We start from the raw sequence: 18,406 nt of genomic DNA on the forward strand, positions 1-18,406 counted from the left end.
CGAACTTCCGCTTCATATGAATGGGCTATGGGTAGGGCGCCAAGACGGATGCCTTTTCTTGCAAAGAAAAACATCCAAGCCCGGCTGAAGTATGCAAAAACAAAATCAAGTCCCCCAAAAAGCACATGGAAAAATGTGTTGTAATTAATCAGAGTCTGATGAAACCAAGGTTGAACCTTTTTCCAAAAGGTATGTTTGGCGCAAAAACAACATTGCACATCACCCAAAGAACATCATACCCACAGTAAAGCATGATGGTGGCAGCATCATGCTTTGGGGCTGTTTTTCTTCAGATGGAACCGGGGCCTTAGTCAGGGTGGAGGGAATTATGAACAGTTCCAAATACCAGGCAATTGTGGCACAAAAACTTCAGGCATCCGTTAGAAAGCTGAAGATGAAGTTCACCAGCATGTTCAGTTTCAGCACGACAACAACCCAAAGCACACATCCAAATCTACAAAAGCATGGCTTCACCAGAAGAATATTAATGTTTTGGAATGGCCCAGCCAGAGCCCAGACCCGAATCCAATTGAATGTCTGTGGGGTGATCTGAAGAGGGCTGGGCACAGGAGATGTCCTCGCATCACAGATTTGGAGCGCTTTTGCATAGAATAGTGGGCAGATATTGCCACGTCAAGATGTGCCATGCTAATAGATGCCTACCCAAAAAGACTGAGTGCTGTAATAAAATCAAAAGGTGCTTCAACAAAATATTAATTTAAGGGTGTTCACACTTATGCAAACAGGTTATTGTGAGATTATTTTATACATTTTCTCCCCTCAAAGATTTCAATTGAATTGTTATATGTTATAGGTCACATTAAAAGTTCTGACATGATTTATCTTTGTCTCATTCTTTTACATCACAAGAACCTGGCATTTTAACCGGGGTATGTAGACTTTTTATATCCACTGTATTTAGAGATGTCATTCTGTCTATAATGGAGTGGCCTGCACAGTCTCTGGAATCGTATTGAGCAGTGTGACATTATGGTACGTAAAAAGTGCCTATCAAGCCATTCCAGCTTGTGGGAGGTGCTTCAGGAAGCTTTGGGGTGAAATCTCTTCAGATTACCTCAGCAAACTGACAACTGGAATGCCCAAGGCCTGCAAGGCTGTAATTGCTACAAATGGAGGATTCCTTGGTGAAAGCAAAGTTTGAAGGACACAATTATTATTTCAATTAAAAATGATTATTTTTGACTGACTATAATTCATATTCAACGTGCAAATGAATAATTCCTATTCATTTTATTCTATTTCCTAGTCACACTCATTTCATGTAGGTTTTCATAGAAAACAAGGACATTTTGATGTGACCCCAAACTTTTGAATAGTAGTGTAATGTGTACCGATACTGGGGCTGATGAATAGAAATACACATTTGGTCATTTTATTGTAGAAAGTACTTTATGTTCCACACAACAGTGAGCAAGAAAAAACTATTCTATACATTCTTTAATTTAGGTCTATCTAAATACCTACCAATTTAAAGCAATACAGATTACTTGTTCGTTTTACTGATAGAAAACTGTAAGATTTGCATAGTGACAAACTGTGTAGGCAAAAACGTATTACTGGGTTTAAGTGGAAAATTGCGACCATCAAAACACAAGTTCACAGTGCTCTATAGACAGTAAATTTGCTTCAATGCGTTAATTAAATGTTTAAGTTAAAAAGTTTCCCGCCCACTTCCACATCTCCAGGGTTCGACATCGCCATTCTAATAACCACTGGCACCTGCAATGAGCAAACCTGGACTCCATCCCAACCATAATTTAACTCCCTTAATTTAGCCCTCAGTCAGTTGCTATCGTCAGGCTGTGTTGTTTTGTAAAAGTGATTTGTGACAACTGCTGATGCAAACAGGGCTTTATAAAATAAATTTGATTTGTTCATTGGTTAATTCTGGTTCTTTATGTGCGTCATTCCTGCTGTTATCCTGCCTGCTTATCTAAATAAAATCTGTCCTGGTACTTGTATCTTGCCTCCCGCTGAACATGTAAAAAACTGTAATTACAAGGTAACAGTATCTATCGAGAAATATCATGTTTAAGCAGTAATGTACATGAGTGGAATAGGACCTCTCTATACCTTTGTGGGCATTACAACAGAAAGCATGGGATCCCTGCCTAGATAAACTACTACACTATCCCTGCCTAGATAAACTATTACACTATCCCTGCCTAATAGAATACTACACCATCCTGCCCTGATAAACTACTACACTATCCATGCCTAGATAAACTACTACACTATCACTGCCTAGATAAACTATTACACTATCCCTGCCTAATAGAATACTACACCATCCTGCCCAGATAAACTACTACACTATCCATGCCTAGTAAACTACTACACTATCCCTGCCTAGATAAACTACTACACTATCCCTGCCTAGATAAACTACTACACTATCCCTGCCTAGATAAACTATTACACTATCCCTGCCTAATAGAATACTACACCATCCTGCCCAGATAAACTACTACACTATCCATGCCTAGTAAACTACTACACTATCCCTGCCTAGATAAACTACTACACTATCACTGCCTAGATAAACTATTACACTATCCCTGCCTAATAGAATACTACACCATCCTGCCCAGATAAACTACAACACTATCCATGCCTAGTAAACTACTACACTATCCCTGCCTAGATAAACTACTATACTATCCCTGCCTAGATAAACTACTACACTATCCCTGCCTAGATAAACTATTACACTATCCCTGCCTAATAGAATACTACACCATCATGCCCAGATTAACTACTACACTATCCATGCCAAGTAAACTACTACACTATCCCTGCCTAGAAAACTACTACACTATCCCTGCCTAGTAAACTACTACACTATCCCTGCCTAGTAAACTACTACACTATCCCTGCCTAGATAAACAACTACACTATCCCTGCCTAGATAAACTACTACACTATCCCTGCCTAGATAAACTACTACACTATCCCTGCCTAGATAAACTACTACACTATCCCTGCCTAGATAAACTACTACACTATCCCTGCCTAGATAAACTACTACACTATCCCTGTCTAGTAAACTACTACACTATCCCTGCCTAGATAAACTACTACACTATCCCTGTCTAGTAAACTACTACACTATCCCTGTCTAGTAAACTACTACACTATCCCTGCCTAGTAAACTACTACACTATCCCTGTCTAGTAAACTACTACACTATCCCTGTCTAGTAAACTACTACACTATCCCTGTCTAGTAAACTACTACACTATCCCTGCCTAGTAAACTACTACACTATCCCTGCCTAGATAAACTACTACACTATCCCTGCCTAGATAAACTACTACACTATCCCTGTCTAGTAAACTACTACACTATCCCTGTCTAGTAAACTACTACACTATCCCTGTTTACACAAGCCTTTGTGGGTAAAGAGGGTTATTGAAGGAGATTAGAGAGTGTTGAGCATGCAATACATAGACCGTTTGTACTTGAAAATGGCATTACATCCTTCAGAGTGTGTTGTGAAACAGTAGCATGTCCCAGCATGTCCCAGTTCACCCTCTACTCTGTCAGTTAGCATCAGACTACAGACACTGAAAGTTCACTTACTGTAGCATTCGCTTGCATATATTGAGAGCTGGGTATTCTCAACTATCGCAGATCTGATAATGTGTTCCATCTCAGAATTTTAATTAATAAAACAAAAGTCAATCTTAATTTACTTTATATCGACTTAACATAAGATCACAATCTGTCCTTTATATGGGCCATGACAAGCATCTCGAAGCACTTCATGATGAAATGGATGAGTACAATGGTAGAGATTGCCATTAGGACATGCTAGCATGGTGTTCTTGGGGACTACAAGATGGGATGGGTACCACAGCCTGATTCAGGGACAGTTTGAACAGGCCAAAAAATAGCTGTTTGGGACCCTGAGGACACGAACACAGATGACTTTATTTTTCATCCCTGAAGAAAGAGAGGGACGTGATGTTGATAGGCCGACACGTTAATTGGGGATTGCTAACATTGCTATGAAGTTTGTTGAGTGCCATCTTGATGTTAGAATGATGTGGAATGTAAACCTTTCACATTTCCATTTAAATGTTTGTGACTTTGCAGATCTACATACAAGATCTACATACAGTTAGCAACAAAAAAAAAATGCTGTTATGCAATGTTTAGTTTACAAACCAAAGAATGGGGTCAGAATGTCAGTTGGGTGAGCAGGAATCAAGTGAAAGAATTTGAGTTTAAACTTTTGGTAAACCAACACCAGAACTTGCTGATGAAGATAAATTGGACAGGATTTCAACCAAAAGACCAGAGGTGACAGAAAGAAAGGCTCCGAGCATTAGGTACTGAGGGGCACATTATTCTGGGAACACATAAGAGCACGTACTAGGCTGTTCGAAAGGGTCTGGTTTCTATGCAAGCTGTCTAGACATTGCTCAAAGTACAACTGACCAGCACAGCTACTTTCCATTGGTGGATTAGGCAGTCTGGTGTTTATAGGACAGGCCCCTGTATGTAGACCACACATGTCAACGAACATTTGGCATATAAGCCTCTAGGCAGTGTAGAATTTAAGACCATATACATTATATATACAGCTCTGGAAAAAATGAAGAGACCACTGCACCTTTTCCAGAGCTGTATACATACACATTGGAAGGTATAAACCTTGGCTTGACTAAACTAGCTTACAGGACATACAATTACCGGTAGCCTAGGGTGAACAAACAGTAACAGAGGTTTCATTTGATTGGACCATCGTCTGATAGCGGGAGGACAGTGACAGTAACTCTAATGATACAAAGAGTCAGGAAGAAGAAGCAGTAAAGGAACATTCAGCACATATGAAAAGGGAAGAGAACAACAAATACCACTGTTACGTTACTGTACTTTACGGAGAAGGATCTCTTTAAACCAGTCGCTGAAAGAAATTGGCTTTTTTTAAAGGTCTTCTGGACTGGAGAAAAAACCTCTTGACAATTCTGTACTGTACACAATAATGTCAGTAGTAAGTCAGTCACATTTCATTTTAGCTGGAGAAAATAAAAACATGCGGTGCAGAGACAGATATGATGCAGATAGTTCCTATAGCCCTTAGTACTGACTTATGGCAGTATAGCCCTCCTCTGAAAGATATAATGTATGACTGTCTCTGGAGAGGATAAAGCAACAGACATTTTGGTGTTTTGTGCTTGCTACAAAAAGGCAGTGCATGAGTTTTTACAAAGACAGTTTTCTTTGTTGTTTTACCCTTCAACTGTACTTCTGTTTGTATGCCATAAACAAATGAATCCATGCGTATGAATGCGGTCGAGAGCCAGGCAGCTTTTCTCTATCTTTAAAGGCCATGTGTTTTTCTCAGCCAAATCGCACGTTAAAGAAGAGCTCTTGTCTTTCTCTGCTGAAGCCCACTACATTGTCTCCTCGTCATCATCTGGAGTCGTGCTACTATTTAGTACGGGCAAAGTCTCCTTTAGAGAGATGTCATCCACCTGTTTGGCACTGTCCTCCTCTGCTTTCTCAGGAATGGAGGGGTGGATGCTGTCTGGGTCTGAGTTACTGATGACGTAGCCGGGCAGGACGGCGTGCGTGCTAACCATCAGGGGTCCGCTGCTCCGGTAGACCCGACTTGAGAAGAGAGTGGTGGATCGAGTGCCAGGGCCACCGCCGGCCAATTGGGACTGGCTGCTGGTGCTGTTGTTGAGGCCTGTGAGCACCGAGCCGTAGCGGTAACGTCCACACACCACCGGACCCTTCCAGTCAAACGCCAGGTTCCAACGGGTCCAGGTCTTTTTGATCTCTGCCTGGACCTTTGGGAGGGATGAGGAGAGAGTTGAGGGGGTTTGGGGGAGGACAGAGAAAAAACTCTAAAGAAGGTGACAGGGAATCTTAGCCCGGGTTTGTGATCACGTCAGAAAACAGAGATCTAAGGAGCCCCTCGAGGGAAGCTGTCAAAGTAGAAATTAAAAGTAATAGATTAGAAGTTATATAGAGCATAGAATCCTTCACACCCACCTCTCCGTTGCAGTAACAGTAGATGATGGATACAAAAAAGCCCTGGAATAGACAGGAGATAACAGAGAAGAACCGCTCAGTACTGTTATGCAGGTGTGTAACACAGAAACTCATATTGCCTTTGTTCATTTGGATTTTGATGTACTTAAGATTTCTACACTACACTGCATCTTTAAATCATTAGGAAAACAGTTACATGCTCAATCACCAACTGTCGTTAGGTAGTACATAGTTCGCACAGCATTCCAGTTGCACTGGATAAATTAAAGGTAGCCATCATTCATCCTGGAGATCTGTAGCACTTTGGGTTTTTTGTTTCTATTTGCTAGGTAATTGTCTTCACCTAGCGTCCCAGGTCTTGCTTAGTCTCCAATTAAAAGAAGGGTATATAACCATCCAGCACCTGAGTTGCCTTGGGTCCTAAACAGATTTGGACCCATATAGTATTTTCACTACTTTTTATATGATTCAGAGTGCATTAGGGCAACCGAACCCATTACCTGTGGTGCAGGGTTGCTGTACTGCTACAGAATTCACTAATGGGTCTTTCATACACAGTTGGTTTGATGGGTTTCTTCAGAGCTCTGCAACTCTACACTGGTGCGAGGTTTTATGATTGGGTGTAATGCAAATACACTAGCGGGTTGGGTACTGGCGGGTCGTGGGCTTGCAAGCTCAATCCTGGCTTTTGGCTGGAGAATAAACTTTAATCCAAATGCATAGATTTCCGCAATCATCCTGTTTGAGTGTGCAGTGTAATAAGATGCGAAACACCTTTAAGAGATGTGCATTGGAGGACAGTTTGTGATTCTCCGGAAACCACTAGCAGTTGCTGCAAAGAAAGATAGCTATAATCGCAAATTGAGCATAACGAAATTGGGAGGGGAAAACAATTATATTGAATCATTTAATTAATAAATGAAAAATATAATATTTGAATTAATAAAATTACATGTTGAGAATGCCAAAATCCCCCAAAAGAGACATTATAGGCTGTCCGGGACCTCAACATAAGTTGTGGAGAAAGGATTGAACTGGTTATACTTTATTTTAAAACACTGACACTCCAAAAGTGTTCATGTTAAAACTGAAATACTTTGATTACATAAGTAATCAAACCCTGTGCTGTGGACACATGTCAAATAAATCCCCTCACAAGGACAAAAGTTCCTTTCCATTGGCTTCTAAATGAAAACCATTAAAGTTGCTGTCACATTTTCTCAATAAAAATTCTTACTGTTGACGGATCATTGATAACGCTGTGAATATGAAGGAAACTGGATTCTACAGAAGCAGGAGATGAAGTCATACAAATCCATAGAGTATGAAAAGGGTACAAACAATTACGGAAGTGTTGGGATATCCCAATAATCAAGAAGTGCAGCCACATCACATCACTCAGCTGTCACTCAAAACACAGCAATCCAACATGGAGTCTTGTGAGAAAAGCCAAAGAGAGACCAAGAATAATTTTAAAGAGCTACAGAGTTCTATGACTGGGAGTGGAGCAATGACGCACAGAGGACTACATTTTCATAACCAGGGTGCCATCCTTTTGAACTGCCTAGGGTTTGTGACACCAAGTCCTTCTTGAACTTCTCAAATAAATTATATAAATGTTGGAAACGAGCTTTGGTGTACTTTAAACAAAAACCTATTCAATTTGGTGTTGTCTTGGGGGAGATGGCACATTCATCACAAAACCTTATACTGTAACCAATTTGTTATGATAAATTGGACAGACGTAGGCATGAATTGCCAAAAAAAACATTAAGGCATGAGATTCATGCATACAAAACCAGATAAAAGGAAATAAACCACCTGGTATTTTCCTCTCTCAGCCATCTGTTTGAAATCAATAAAAGCTGCTACAATGCCTGTGTTGGTGTGAGTCCAATGACAGTGTCTAAGCTCAGGAATTGCCAAGGTTAGATTCAGAGCAGCTGATGAGTGTGTTCATTAAATCTTGAGATCATCACCAGAAAGACAATGTACTGGACCCTTCCTCAAAGGAATGACTGGTGCATGGATTGTTTCTAGGTCCTGATATGTCATTGGCCCTAACCAATGCTCTCACAGGGTTATAAAGGTTTATCCTTGTCTTTGGACTTGGGTTGTACTTCCCATTCAGTGCATAGTAAAATGTAACTGCTACTTGTACTTACATCATTATTGTCGAGTGAATGTTGTTTGTTCAATTATTTTTTTAAATTATTGTCTGCAATGACCTGTATCCATCATATTGGCTGGTTCTTTTTACCATGTATAATCGTCTACTGCCTTCCGTACTATTGTCCATTAACATGTAAAAAACAGGTCATTTAGTTCAGCAGTAGAGTGTTAGCATTCTGGCTGCTTTCACTGTGGTTTGTTATTGTTGTATCAACATCTAGTATTATATTTAGTACTTACTGATGTACATAACTGTAACCTGGCATCCACTAGTTCATATTCATCATATTTATATTTTGATTGGTTCTTGACTATTACCATCTGCCAATCTGCACTGAAATAAAAGTAATCTTGTTAATGACAGGTGTAAGTAAACCACAAGGTCAGCTTCTCCTTTAAATGGGGGTCTACTTCAAACGACCACCGGATTTTCAAAAGAGGGTCGGAATAAACAGTTACCTGGAAAGAGTTGAAGAAGAGCTCGAAGTACATTCTGACTTCCCAGCTGAGGCCCTGAAAGGTGTGAGGCATCCCCACAAAGACAATATAGTGCACCCCAAACACCAACACCAGCACCAGGGTGGACTTAGCCAATTTCCTGTGAAGAGAGAAACAACAGGTACCACAGGGACTCATTAGAGTGAGACAAAACAGGATGTTGCTGAACCTTCACCTCATAGTGGGTAACAGTATTGGATGGAATTTGGACAACAGGGTAGCGGTTTTCAAATACACACTAAGGCGAAAGGTCACCATTCTTTACAGTACATGCCTGTGGATTCAATCACAATTGACACTCACAAACAACTGCCTGTTTAGTAAACAGTATTTCACAGATGGCTCTTAATCATTTCACATCTGCTGCCTTGTGATCTCCAGGGGTCTATGGTAGTTCAGATCTGATCTGCATGAGTTACCTAACCAACTCATTATCCATCAGTTAAAACAGCAGTAAGCAACTAATTACCAACCGGCAATTATAAATCATTTTAATTGGCATTTTTGTAGAGGTTGAGATGGGAAAATGGCGATAATTGGGTGTAAATGGCACATTCAGTACAGGTACTGTGCGAGCGTCTCCTGTTTCATCTCACCATGTTTCAGTTCAGTGACTAAGGCCTTTACAGTCTCCAGCTGGGTGATGTTCTACACGGGCCTCCTTAACCACACTTGCGTCACCACAAATCTGATCATTCCCACACAAAGTGTGGGATTCATTAACACATGTGACTATCAATGTACACACAGCCAAGCAATATCCACCCTCTGGGCATGGGCACCTTTCACCCAGAGTTTGCCATCTGGCATTTCACAACCCTCAGTAATATGACTGACTTACATACAATATCCATTGCAGAAGAGGGTATTTTAAATTGACTGGTAAGAAATTTAATTTTGCCAGATACAAAAACAACACTTTTTTTGGTCGCCCTGGTGCATTTTATGGTAAGTTGTTCTACAGTAAATGCCATTCTCATGGGCTAGTCAGAAATAATAAAACTAGAAATGTCTGATTGCTAAGTGGTGGAACGTGGGACGTGATTGATTTGCATCAGCTAGCGAGTCATCGTTTTCCAAGCATGGGCCAATACGGTACATGGTTAATTAGGGTCATGTTGAAATGCAGTCAAGATTGTGCACAACCACTGGACATCCGGAGATCTCATGTCAATGTGCTTGTGATATTGATTGTTTGCATGTGCACGTGTGCGTGTGTGTGTGTCTGTGTGTGTGGTTGCACACTGATATCCATGCCTTTATGTTTGCGTGAATATGGAAAATCCCCAGGCATCAAGTCAGCTGGCCTCCTGGGGTTTAGCACTGTACTGTGGTTGGCTGATCAGCAAGTGGTGAAAGGCTTGTTGCCTTGCTTATCAGCCAATGACAGTAGAGGCTGATTACTGTTATTAAGCCTGGCAGTGATTGGAGCTAGGCTTAACATGTGGAAACATTCAGGGTCAAACCCAAATGGAACCCTGTTCCCATTATAACACACTATTTACACAGCTTTCATGCTCAGCCTCTGAATAACCCTGAATAACTGACCTCCTCAACACAGTCCTATCATTACTGAGGCTTTCAAAATCCACTCTGCATGCTTTGGTTGGTTCCATCACAGATAATTGCAAATATAATATAAAACAACTATAACATGTTTCCAAAGAAGTTGGTCCGCTGTGCAAAATGGCAATAAAAACAGAATGTAAATAATATAACAAATCATTTAAACCCTATAATCAATAGAAAGTATTGCAAAGGCAACCTTGTAAAATATATGCCCACTTTGATTAACTTGATGCAAGCAACAAGATTCAACAAGATAAAAAAAAGAAGGGACAGGGGCAACAAAAGACTGAAAATATTTGTGTAACACAAAAAAAGATTCTGGTGGAACATCTAACAACTAATTAGGTTAATTGGCAACAGGTCAGTAACATGATTGGGTATAAAAGGAGCATCCCAGAGAAGATGAGTCACTGCAACCTGTCTCAGGACACTACGTAGACTATTTTACGTAAATCCATGGCACCCGATTTTGTATGATATGTGACGTTACGTTAGGTTACATTACAATGCGCCACCAAAACTTATGATTTTTTTGCATCATCTTCCGCTTATCCGGGGCCGGGTCGCGGGGGCAGCAGTCTAAGCAGGGATGCCCAGACTTCCCTCTCCCCAGACACTTCCTCCAGCTCTTCCCAGGAAGGCGTTCCGGAGGCATCCGAAACAGATGCCCAAGCCACCTCAGCTGACCCCTCTCGATGTGGAGGAGCAGCGGCTCTACTCTGAGCTCCTCCCGGGTGACCGAGCTTCTCACCCTATCTCTAAGGGATCGCCCAGCCACCCTGCGGAGAAAGCTCATTTCGGCCGCCTGTATCCGGGATCTTGTCCTTTCGGTCATGACCCAAAGCTCATGACCATAGGTGAGAGTAGGAACGTAGATTGACCGGTAAATCGAGAGCTTCGCCTTGCGGCTCAGCTCTTTCTTCACCACGACAGACCGATACATCGACCGCATTACTGCAGAAGCTGCACCGATCCGTCTGTCAATCTCCCGTTCCATCCTTCCCTCACTCGTGAACAGGACCCCTAGATACTTAAACTCCTCCACTTGAGGCAGGCACTCTCCACCAACCTGAAGTGGGCAAGCCACCCTTTTCCGACTGAGGACCATGGCCTCGGATTTGGAGGTACTGATTTTCATCCCCACCGCTTCACACTCGGCTGCAAACCGTCCAAGTGCATCCTGAAGGTCCTGGCTTGAAGGGGCCAACACGACAACATCATCCGCAAAGAGCAGAGACGAAATCGTGTGGTCCCCAAACCTGACACCCTCCGGCCCCTGGCTGCGCCTAGAAATTCTGTCCATAAAAATTACGAACAGAACCGGTGACAAAGGGCAGCCCTGCCGGAGTCCAACATGCACAGGGAACAAGTCTGACTTACTGCCGGCAATGCGGACCAAGCTCCTGCTTCGGTCGTACAGGGACCTAACAGCCCTTAGCAAAGGACCCAGGACCCCATATTCCCGAAGCACCCTCCACAGGATGCCGCGAGGGACACAGTCGAATGCCTTCTCCAAATCCACAAAACACATGTGGACTGGTTGGGCAAACTCCCATGAACCCTCCATCACCCTGTAGAGGGTATAGAGCTGGTCCAGTGTTCCACGGCCTGGACGAAAACCACACTGTTCCTCCTGAATCCGAGGTTCTACTATCGGCCGTATTCTCCTCTCCAGAACCCTGGCATAGACTTTCCCGGGGAGGCTGAGAAGTGTGATCCCCCTATAGTTGGAACACACCCTCCGGTCCCCCTTCTTATAAAGAGGGACCACCACCCCGGTCTGCCATCCCAGAGGCACTGTCCCCGACTGCCACGCGATGTTGCACAGGCGTGTCAGCCAAGACAGCCCCACAACATCCAGAGACTTGAGGTACTCAGGGCGGATCTCATCCACCCCCGGTGCCTTGCCACCGAGGAGTTTCTTAACCACCTCGGTGACTTCAGCCCGGGTGATGGACGAGTCCACCTCTGAGCCCTCATCCTCTGCTTCCTCAATGGAAGACGTGACGGCGGGATTGAGGAGATCCTCGAAGTACTCCTTCCACCGCCCGACGACATCCCCAGTTGAGGTCAACAGCTGCCCACCTCTACTGTAAACAGCGTTGGTAGGGCACTGTTTCCCTCTCCTGAGGCGCCGGATGGTTTGCCAGAATCTCTTCGAGGCCAGCCGATAGTCCTTCTCCATGGCCTCACCGAACTCCTCCCAGGCCCGAGTTTTTGCCTCCACAACCACCCGGGCTGCAGCCCGCTTGGCCTGTCGGTACCCGTCAGCTGCCTCTGGAGTCCCACAAGCCAACCAGGCCTGATAGGACTCCTTCTTCAGCTTGACAGCATCCCTTACTTCCGGTGTCCACCACCGGGTTCGGGGATTGCCGCCTCGACAGGCACCGGAGACCTTACGGCCACAGCTCCGAGCGGCCGCTTCAACAATGGCGGTGGAGAACATGGTCCACTCGGACTCAATATCTCCAACCTCCCTCGGGATCCAGTCAAAGCTCTGCCGGAGGTGGGAGTTAAAGATCTCTCTGACAGGAGACTCGGCCAGACGTTCCCAGCAGACCCTTACAGTACGCTTGGGCCTGCCGAGTCTGTCCAGCTTCCTCCCCCGCCATCGGATCCAACTCACAACCAGGTGGTGATCAGTTGACAGCTCCGCCCCTCTCTTCACCCGAGTGTCCAAGACATATGGCCGCAGGTCAGATGAAACGACAACAAAGTCGATCATCGACCTGCGGCCTAGGGTGTCCTGGTGCCACGTGCACTGATGGACACCCTTATGCTTGAACATGGTGTTCGTTATGGACAAACTGTGACTAGCACAGAAGTCCAATAACTGAACACCGCTCGGGTTCAGATCAGGGGGGCCGTTCCTCCCAATCACGCCCCTCCAGGTGTCACTGTCGTTGCCCACGTGGGCGTTGAAGTCCCCCAGTAGAACGATAGAGTCCCCAGTCGGAGCACTTTCCAGCACCCCTCCCAGAGACTCCAAGAAAGTCGGGTACTCTGCACTGCCGTTCGGCCCGTAGGCACAAACAACAGTGAGAGACCTATCCCCGACCCGTAGGCGCAGGGAAACGACCCTCTCGTTCACCGGGGTAAACTCCAACACATGGCGGCAGAGCTGGGGAGCTATAAGCAAACCCACACCAGCCCGCCGCCTCTCACCATGGGCAACTCCAGAGTGGTGAAGAGTCCATCCTCTCTCAAGGAGTGTGGTTCCAGAGCCCAAGCCGTGCGTAGAGGTGATCCCGACTACCTCTAGTCGGAACCTCTCAACCTCACGCACCATCTCAGGCTCCTTCCCCGCCAGCGAGGTGACATTCCACGTCCCTGGAGCTAGTTGTCCCTGGAGCTCGGGTTGTCTAGGCCCCCGCCTTCGACTGCCGCCCGATCCTCTCTGCACCGGCCCCTTATGGTCCCTCCTGTGGGTGGTGAGCCCACGGGAGGGCGGCCCCATGTCGCTCGTTCGGGCTTGGCCCGGCCGGGCCCCATGGGGAAAGGCCCGGCCACCAGGCGCTCGCGAACGAGCCCCAACCCCGGGCCTGGCTCCAGGGTGGGGCCCCGGCTGCGCCATGCCGGGCGACGTCACAGGACACACAATTTTCTTCTTCATTAAGGGGTTTTTGAACCAAAACTTATGATATATTACGAAATTATTAGTAACATATCTTACGAACGATATTACAACGTATCAAATGTTACGAATGCTATTAAAATTTTCAATAACATACAAACACCAGAAAAAAACCAGATATTTACGAACTTTTTCACAATATGTTTAACCTGTGTTTCAAACGGGCAACATTTGGATAAGAAGGCAGTCATACTACCCACTGCCCCACACAGCATATGTGAATTTAGGATGAGTAACAGCAACATCAAGGTCGCTAGAATATGTTATAAAAGCATTTTATTGTTAAAGTTAGGTTAACGTTAGGCATCACAGCACTGGGGTTAGGGTTAAGGTTAGATATCACAGCACTGGGGTTAAGGTTTGGGTTATGGTTTGGGTTAGGATTACAAAGAAAATCACTTCAAACATATTTACGTTGTGACAACACCACTCGCCCTTACTGTTTACATGTTCCTCACAGGAGCAGTGGGTTGTGCACCTGGCTGGAATGCAGAAGGTGGCTGGTTCGAAACACAGTCTTCACTTTATTTCTCCATTCCTACTCTGAATGTAATATATCTTACGAAATCCCCTGCCTAATATGTATGTAAAATTGTCTACGTAGTGTCCTGAGACCAGGCTGGTCTTTCAGAAGTAAAGATGGAGAGGGGTTCACCACTCTGTGAAAGACTGCAGAGGCAAATATAGCAAGAATTTTAGAATAACATTTCTGAACGTAAAATTACCACGAGTTTGGGGATCTCATCATCTACAGAACACAATATAATTACAAGATTCAGAGAATGGGCATGTATTTATCCCAAAATAATAACATTTCTCTGGTTCATCATTTGATATGTTGTCTTTGTATTATTTCCAATTAAATATAGGGATTAAATGATTTGCACATCATTGCAATATGGCTTGTATTTTGCCAAATCACATCAAACATTATTATTCAATATCCTAATAGGATAGAGAAGAATGTATTGTGATTTTGTGTCAAAATACTACAGTATATATTATAGAATGGATAAAATATTCTCATAAAATATTATAAAATGATGCTTACATGGTTTAAGTGAAATACACACTGGCACTTCAATTGCCCTGAGGTGTAGAAAAACACTGCAATTTTGAATCCATGGACCTTGCCAGTATGTTTTATGGTTTTACTGTATATTTTATGGTTTTACTAGTTTCATGCCCTAAACCAAAACGTATTTTTGAAAGGCAACCCACCTGTACTGTTTCCTTGTGTCGTATCTCCCTGCGTTGGTCTCCCTGATCTTTGTCACCAGCACTCGCACAATGTTTACAAAAAGGATAAAGTTGAGCTGAAAATACAATTGGAAAAGTTACAATTTAAAATTCTGAATTTTGTGCTTGACATTTCCAGTTTATTTGCCAAGAATGCAGGTGGGAAGTATTAAGTATTTAAATCCCTCCTTTCTTCATTACGACTGGATTATAAATATATTATCTAATTGTTATCCTGTATTTGCAGCCATTCCCGAGAGTATTTGGAAGTGTCGGTCTAACAGTAACAGACGTTTGCTGGACTGGGGATGGAGAGAGTTCTTTCCCTTCATAATAAAACTATTCCAGATTCCTTTTGTCTTCTCTTTACTCATCATTTTTTTCCATCCTGCATATAAGTATCAATAAAGGTTCACTTGTTGGTGTTTGGACTCAACCACACTCCCGCATGGTGTTCCAGAAAATGTATTTGCAGGGAGTACAAGTAATCTGCTTGAAACAAATTGCCTGCCTTTTATAATGACCTGTTAAATCCCTGCAGTCTTGAGCCCAATCTCAAAAAAGTTCTTTACACAATCCCATGACTGAGAGAATGGGCTCACTGTCAATTGGAATCTGAACATGTTTTGATAGACAACAGAGCTTACAATTGTTGAACAGTCGAAAACAAAGGTTCTACCCACCATGATACAGTAAGTCAGTATATATATTTTAAATCAGTGCAAAATCGTGTACGAGTTACAGAACTTCATATCGAATACAAATGGGAGTTTGTAATTAAATGCTGACTCGAAACACAGCACACTTTAAAACCCATTTCAAAGCTAGCGCCTGTGTAGGCAACTGATGCCAACGGCTAAAAACGGATTGTTCTGAGTGTGACTACAGTAGATGCAGTCAGCCAAAACCAGTGGGTGTAGGCACAGATTGCACAGGCCGGGAATGTGTTTAGGGCCTTCTTGGACACATGAAAGATCACTGTGACTATAAATACCACACGTCGATTTCCTTCAATGCATAAGCTGATCTCCTGACTGACATACAAAACATTTGCAACAGATTGCGCGGCGTCACTTTCACATTATGGTCTTTTGTTGCTTTGACTCTCTTCACCGTCTTCACAAAGGACAACTCCTGTAAGCACTGATTCTTGACATCCCAACTTCTTTCATCCGAGCAGGCCGCTCAGGGATGAAAGATGTGGCACTACATGAATCGACTGTAAAACACACTTCTCTGCCACGTGGCCATATCTTTTCCACACAGTAATGATTTGTAAAAGAAAGGCTTTCACCACATAACCAAGCCTCACGTGGGCAAGGTAGTGTCCTCAAACGTTTATTATACCAAATAATTGCATTTCATCCATAGGTCAGGCACTGTGGTGTTTTCATCTGGTAATCCTTCTGGTATTTTCTGTTAAAGGAACGATGTTTAATGAGATGCCGTAACTCCTCTGGCAGGCACCCCACTCTGGAGATCAATACAGGGCTCTTCTGATGTGGCCAACTGCAGGGAACATTTCTTCTGTTCTTTATTGAAAAAAAATGACCAAAACAAGGGCACTTCTGGTCACCATTAATGAATCCTTGAAAAACTCTCACACCTTCACCAACACTTAAAATATATAGCGTGACAAGAAAGAGTTTTGTTTCATCCCTTGATTTCACTGTTCTCCTTTTCACCAACGTCACTTGCCACACTTTCATACTCAGGGACTATTTCCAATCTTCTCTCCACGTCCTCCACACACTCACAAATAAGACATGCCACCACCACAGATGTAAAACGCCATGTTGTCGTAACATCCTCAATGCAACAGGTTACTTCCTGGTTCCTGGTGCTTTTTTTATTCTCAGACTATTTGAATCACTAGGGCAACTATCAATCTGCTGTAGACCTGTTAGGACCAGTTGTGGAACATTCATTTAAAGCACTTCACTTTTAGAAAGCAGGTTATTCAGGTCATAAAAAAGATATTCAGACTGTAAAACAGATAAGTTTGTTGTTAATTTATAGAAAACTGATGTTGTTGAATGTAAAAAAATGTATAATCCACGTGGCATGGTTGTAATGAAAACTAACATGAAAAGGGGCATGATAAAAATATTCAGAATAATTGGGATCAGTCAATGGAGAAGTTTTTTTTTTAAGTTGTTTTGTAATTGACTGAATCAAGCAAACAATAAAAGATCTGCATTGGAAAAAGTTTCTTGCTGTGAGCCAATGGGTAGCTGAGGTAACCAAAGGTGGTTTTCCCTCAGGCGTGGTCGACACGCCTGAGATGTTCTAATAATGACAGGAAGGACAGGCTTTGAAATGAAATTCAAACAGTCCTTTGAATGTTAAGCCAGTATTGAATTCCAAAGTAATTTTGCCTGACTAACAAAAGGAATAATGTAATTGATCTGTTCGCGATCATGATTGTTCCTTTCTAAGGAACACCTCTGAACAATTGGTAAGAAAGGCATGAAGAAATGACATACTTTTGATGAGTGACAATCAAGTAAATAGATTCAACCACAATGTAATGCAATTATAACCCTCATCTCTTTTTGATCCCACATCACTTATAGTATCAGTGTAATTATACACATTCCTTATAGTCTCAAACCCAGTGAGAAGCCAAGTGGGCACAACCTGGGAAAGGAGGTGGGCAGAATCTAGGAACGGAAGTGGGCACAACCTGGGAAAGGAGGTGGGCACAACCTGGGAAAAGAGGTGGTGACAACCTGGGAAAAGAGCTGGGCACAACCAAGGAAAGGAGGTGGGCAGAACCTAGGAAAGGAGGTGGGCAGATCCTAGGAAAGGATGTGGGCAGAGAATGGGAAAGAAGGTGGGCACAACCTGGGAAAAGAGGTGGGCAAAACCAATGAAAGGAGGTGGGCAGAACCTAGGAAAGGAGGTGGGAAGAGCCTGGGAAAGGAGGTGGGCAGAACTTAGGAAAGGAGGTGGGCAGAACTTGGGAAAGGAGGTGGACTGCTTTAAAATAAAAAGTGAAACATGAACAGAGTTTCATATCTACAAACCCGATTCCAAAAAAGTTGGGACACTGTGCAATTGTGAATAAAAACAGAATGCAATGATGTTTGAGATGTTTCAAATTTCAATATTTTATTCAGAATACAACATAGATGACATATCAAATGTTTAAACTGAGAAAATGTATCACTTTAAGGGAAAAATAAGTTGATTTTAAATTTCATGGCATCAACACATCTCAAAAAAGTTGGGACAATGCCATGTTTACCACTGTGTGGCATCCCC

The 18,406-nt window shown here is 43.1% G+C and overlaps 1 protein-coding gene across 1 annotated transcript in view; it reads right to left on the reverse strand.

The window, feature by feature from the left end:
• Positions 1 to 3,601: 3,601 nt before the first annotated feature.
• The window catches only part of pth2ra (parathyroid hormone 2 receptor a), a 56,030-nt gene continuing 41,225 nt past the window's right edge, over positions 3,602 to 18,406 (reverse strand). The window contains exons 10-13 of the mRNA XM_034286700.1: positions 15,122 to 15,216; positions 8,659 to 8,797; positions 6,028 to 6,069; positions 3,602 to 5,822 (exon numbers count right to left, since the gene is read on the reverse strand). Of these exons, the coding sequence (XP_034142591.1) occupies positions 5,424 to 5,822; positions 6,028 to 6,069; positions 8,659 to 8,797; positions 15,122 to 15,216 (675 nt within the window). The 3' untranslated portion in view covers positions 3,602 to 5,423. The remainder of the gene's footprint in view (positions 5,823 to 6,027; positions 6,070 to 8,658; positions 8,798 to 15,121; positions 15,217 to 18,406) is intronic.

Source organism: Esox lucius, chromosome 16, assembly GCF_011004845.1.
Source record: "Esox lucius isolate fEsoLuc1 chromosome 16, fEsoLuc1.pri, whole genome shotgun sequence".
NCBI lineage: Eukaryota > Metazoa > Chordata > Actinopteri > Esociformes > Esocidae > Esox > Esox lucius.